The 1,775-nt window shown below is 38.1% G+C and overlaps 1 protein-coding gene across 1 annotated transcript in view; it reads left to right on the top strand.

Annotated features, from left to right (window-relative positions):
* Window positions 1-1,431, top strand: part of LOC101846479 (COMM domain-containing protein 1) — a 7,557-nt gene extending 6,126 nt beyond the window's left edge. The window contains exon 3 of the mRNA XM_005112846.3: window positions 937-1,431. Within this exon, the coding sequence (XP_005112903.2) occupies window positions 937-1,041 (105 nt within the window). The 3' untranslated portion in view covers window positions 1,042-1,431. The remainder of the gene's footprint in view (window positions 1-936) is intronic.
* The last annotated feature ends 344 nt before the right edge of the window (window positions 1,432-1,775 follow it).

Genomic DNA, 1,775 nt, shown 5'->3' with positions numbered 1-1,775 from the left:
TCGTAGGTCTATCTTTCCTTTGTCGCTGAGACGTCGTAAACTGTTATAGGGTGTCTGAGAACTGACTCACAGTATCGTAGGTCTATCTTTCCTTTGTCGCTGAGACGTCGTAAACTGTTATAGGGTGTCTGAGAACTGACTCACAGTATCGTAGGTCTATCTTTCCTTTGTCGCTGAGACGTCGTAAACTGTTATTTATAGGAATGAACTTGGCTTGTTTCCTTTGGTTTTTCTATCCCCCAAAGTGGAAATTTGACCCAAAAATTCCGATGTCGTGTCATTACTTTTGCTAAGTTGAGTATAAGATGGCTGTGCCCATAGAAGTCATGCGAGCTCAGTTAAGGGAAAACTTTGATTGCTTGACAGGGAGACATTACCGAACGAACAATGATAAATTATAATCAAATATGAGTTGAAAAGGAATTTTTCAGAGTTATATTGGATTGAAATTTAATCTTATTTCATTCTTGCTTACATTTTGATGTATAGTAATGGTTTCTAGCTTCTACAGCTTTTATTTTAATACTGCAACTTAAAAATCTCTCTGTGTTTGTTCAGTTAGTAAGATGTAAACAGAATAATCCACCACTGGGGCGGCTTAAAGGTTTCCTAGGAATTCCTCCTTCAAACGGTTGATATATTCTGCTCCACAATACCTGGCACAGTTCACAATACCTAGCACAGTTCACACATTCTGCTCCACAATACCTGGCACAGTTCACAATACCTGGCACAGTTCACAATACCTGGCACAGTTCACATATTCTGCTCCACAATACCTGGCACAGTTCACACATTCTGCTCCTCAATACCTAGCACGGTTCATAATACCAAGCACAGTTCACAATAGCTAGCACAGTTCCCATAGATTAATTAGAATTTGTGGAAGTGGACTCAAACTCAATATTTTCTTGTTTCCTCAATGATTTGTTCCAGAATGCCGAGGTCATCAGGTTTGAGCTGGACGAGGACAAAGTGGCAGAAATGTTGAGCAACATGAGGGAGATAGACGCTCAGATCCACAAGTATACGGGGAAATAGAGTGTGTGTGTGTGGGTATGTGTGTGTGTGTATGTATGGGTGTGTGTGAGTGAGTGTGTGTGTGTTACTGGTAACTTGAACATTAGCTGAAGTGAAAAGTTTGATTAGAACAGAATGATGGAAATCCCTGGTCATGTTATCTTTATGTGAAGCCTCAGTGAGTGTAGAGTATAAGTGTGGTATATGAGTGAGTGTAGAAGTCTGAAGTATGAGATAGTGTATAAGTCTGAAGTATGAGATAGTGTATAAGTCTGAAGTATGAGTGAGTGTAGAAGTCTGAAGTATGAGATAGTGTATAAGTCTGAAGTATGAGTGAGTGTATAAGTCTGAAGTATGACTTGTGTATAAATTATATACCTGCGTTAATAAATTATTCAGTGGAACAAGGAACATTCGCTGTTTCTCTCTATTTCTCATTTGATGTTTGGGCTGCAGTGTGTTGTGTTTGTTACTTTCAACTGGTCTGTCAGTGAAGTGTGCTGACCTCTCTTGACCCTGGCACACGTTGGACCTAAAGCCAGAGCTGTTAAAGTACTTTAAAAAAAGTACTTAAGTACAAATTTAAGTACAATCTAAAAAATGTACTTAAGTACAGTAAAAGTACTTTCTTGTAAAATGTACTTGAGTACAAGTACTTTTTAAAAAAGTACTTATGAGTAGCCTACATTTTGAGTACTTTCTGCTAATATGCTAAAACTAAAACACTTCTGCGCTTATGTAAAACATCATATTAA

The sequence above is a fragment of the Aplysia californica genome, unplaced genomic scaffold (genome assembly GCF_000002075.1).
Source record: "Aplysia californica isolate F4 #8 unplaced genomic scaffold, AplCal3.0 scaffold01442, whole genome shotgun sequence".
In the NCBI taxonomy this organism is placed as follows: domain Eukaryota; kingdom Metazoa; phylum Mollusca; class Gastropoda; order Aplysiida; family Aplysiidae; genus Aplysia; species Aplysia californica.
The sequence above is the reverse complement of the archived record's forward strand: the minus strand, read 5'-3'. Positions and strand labels throughout refer to the sequence as shown.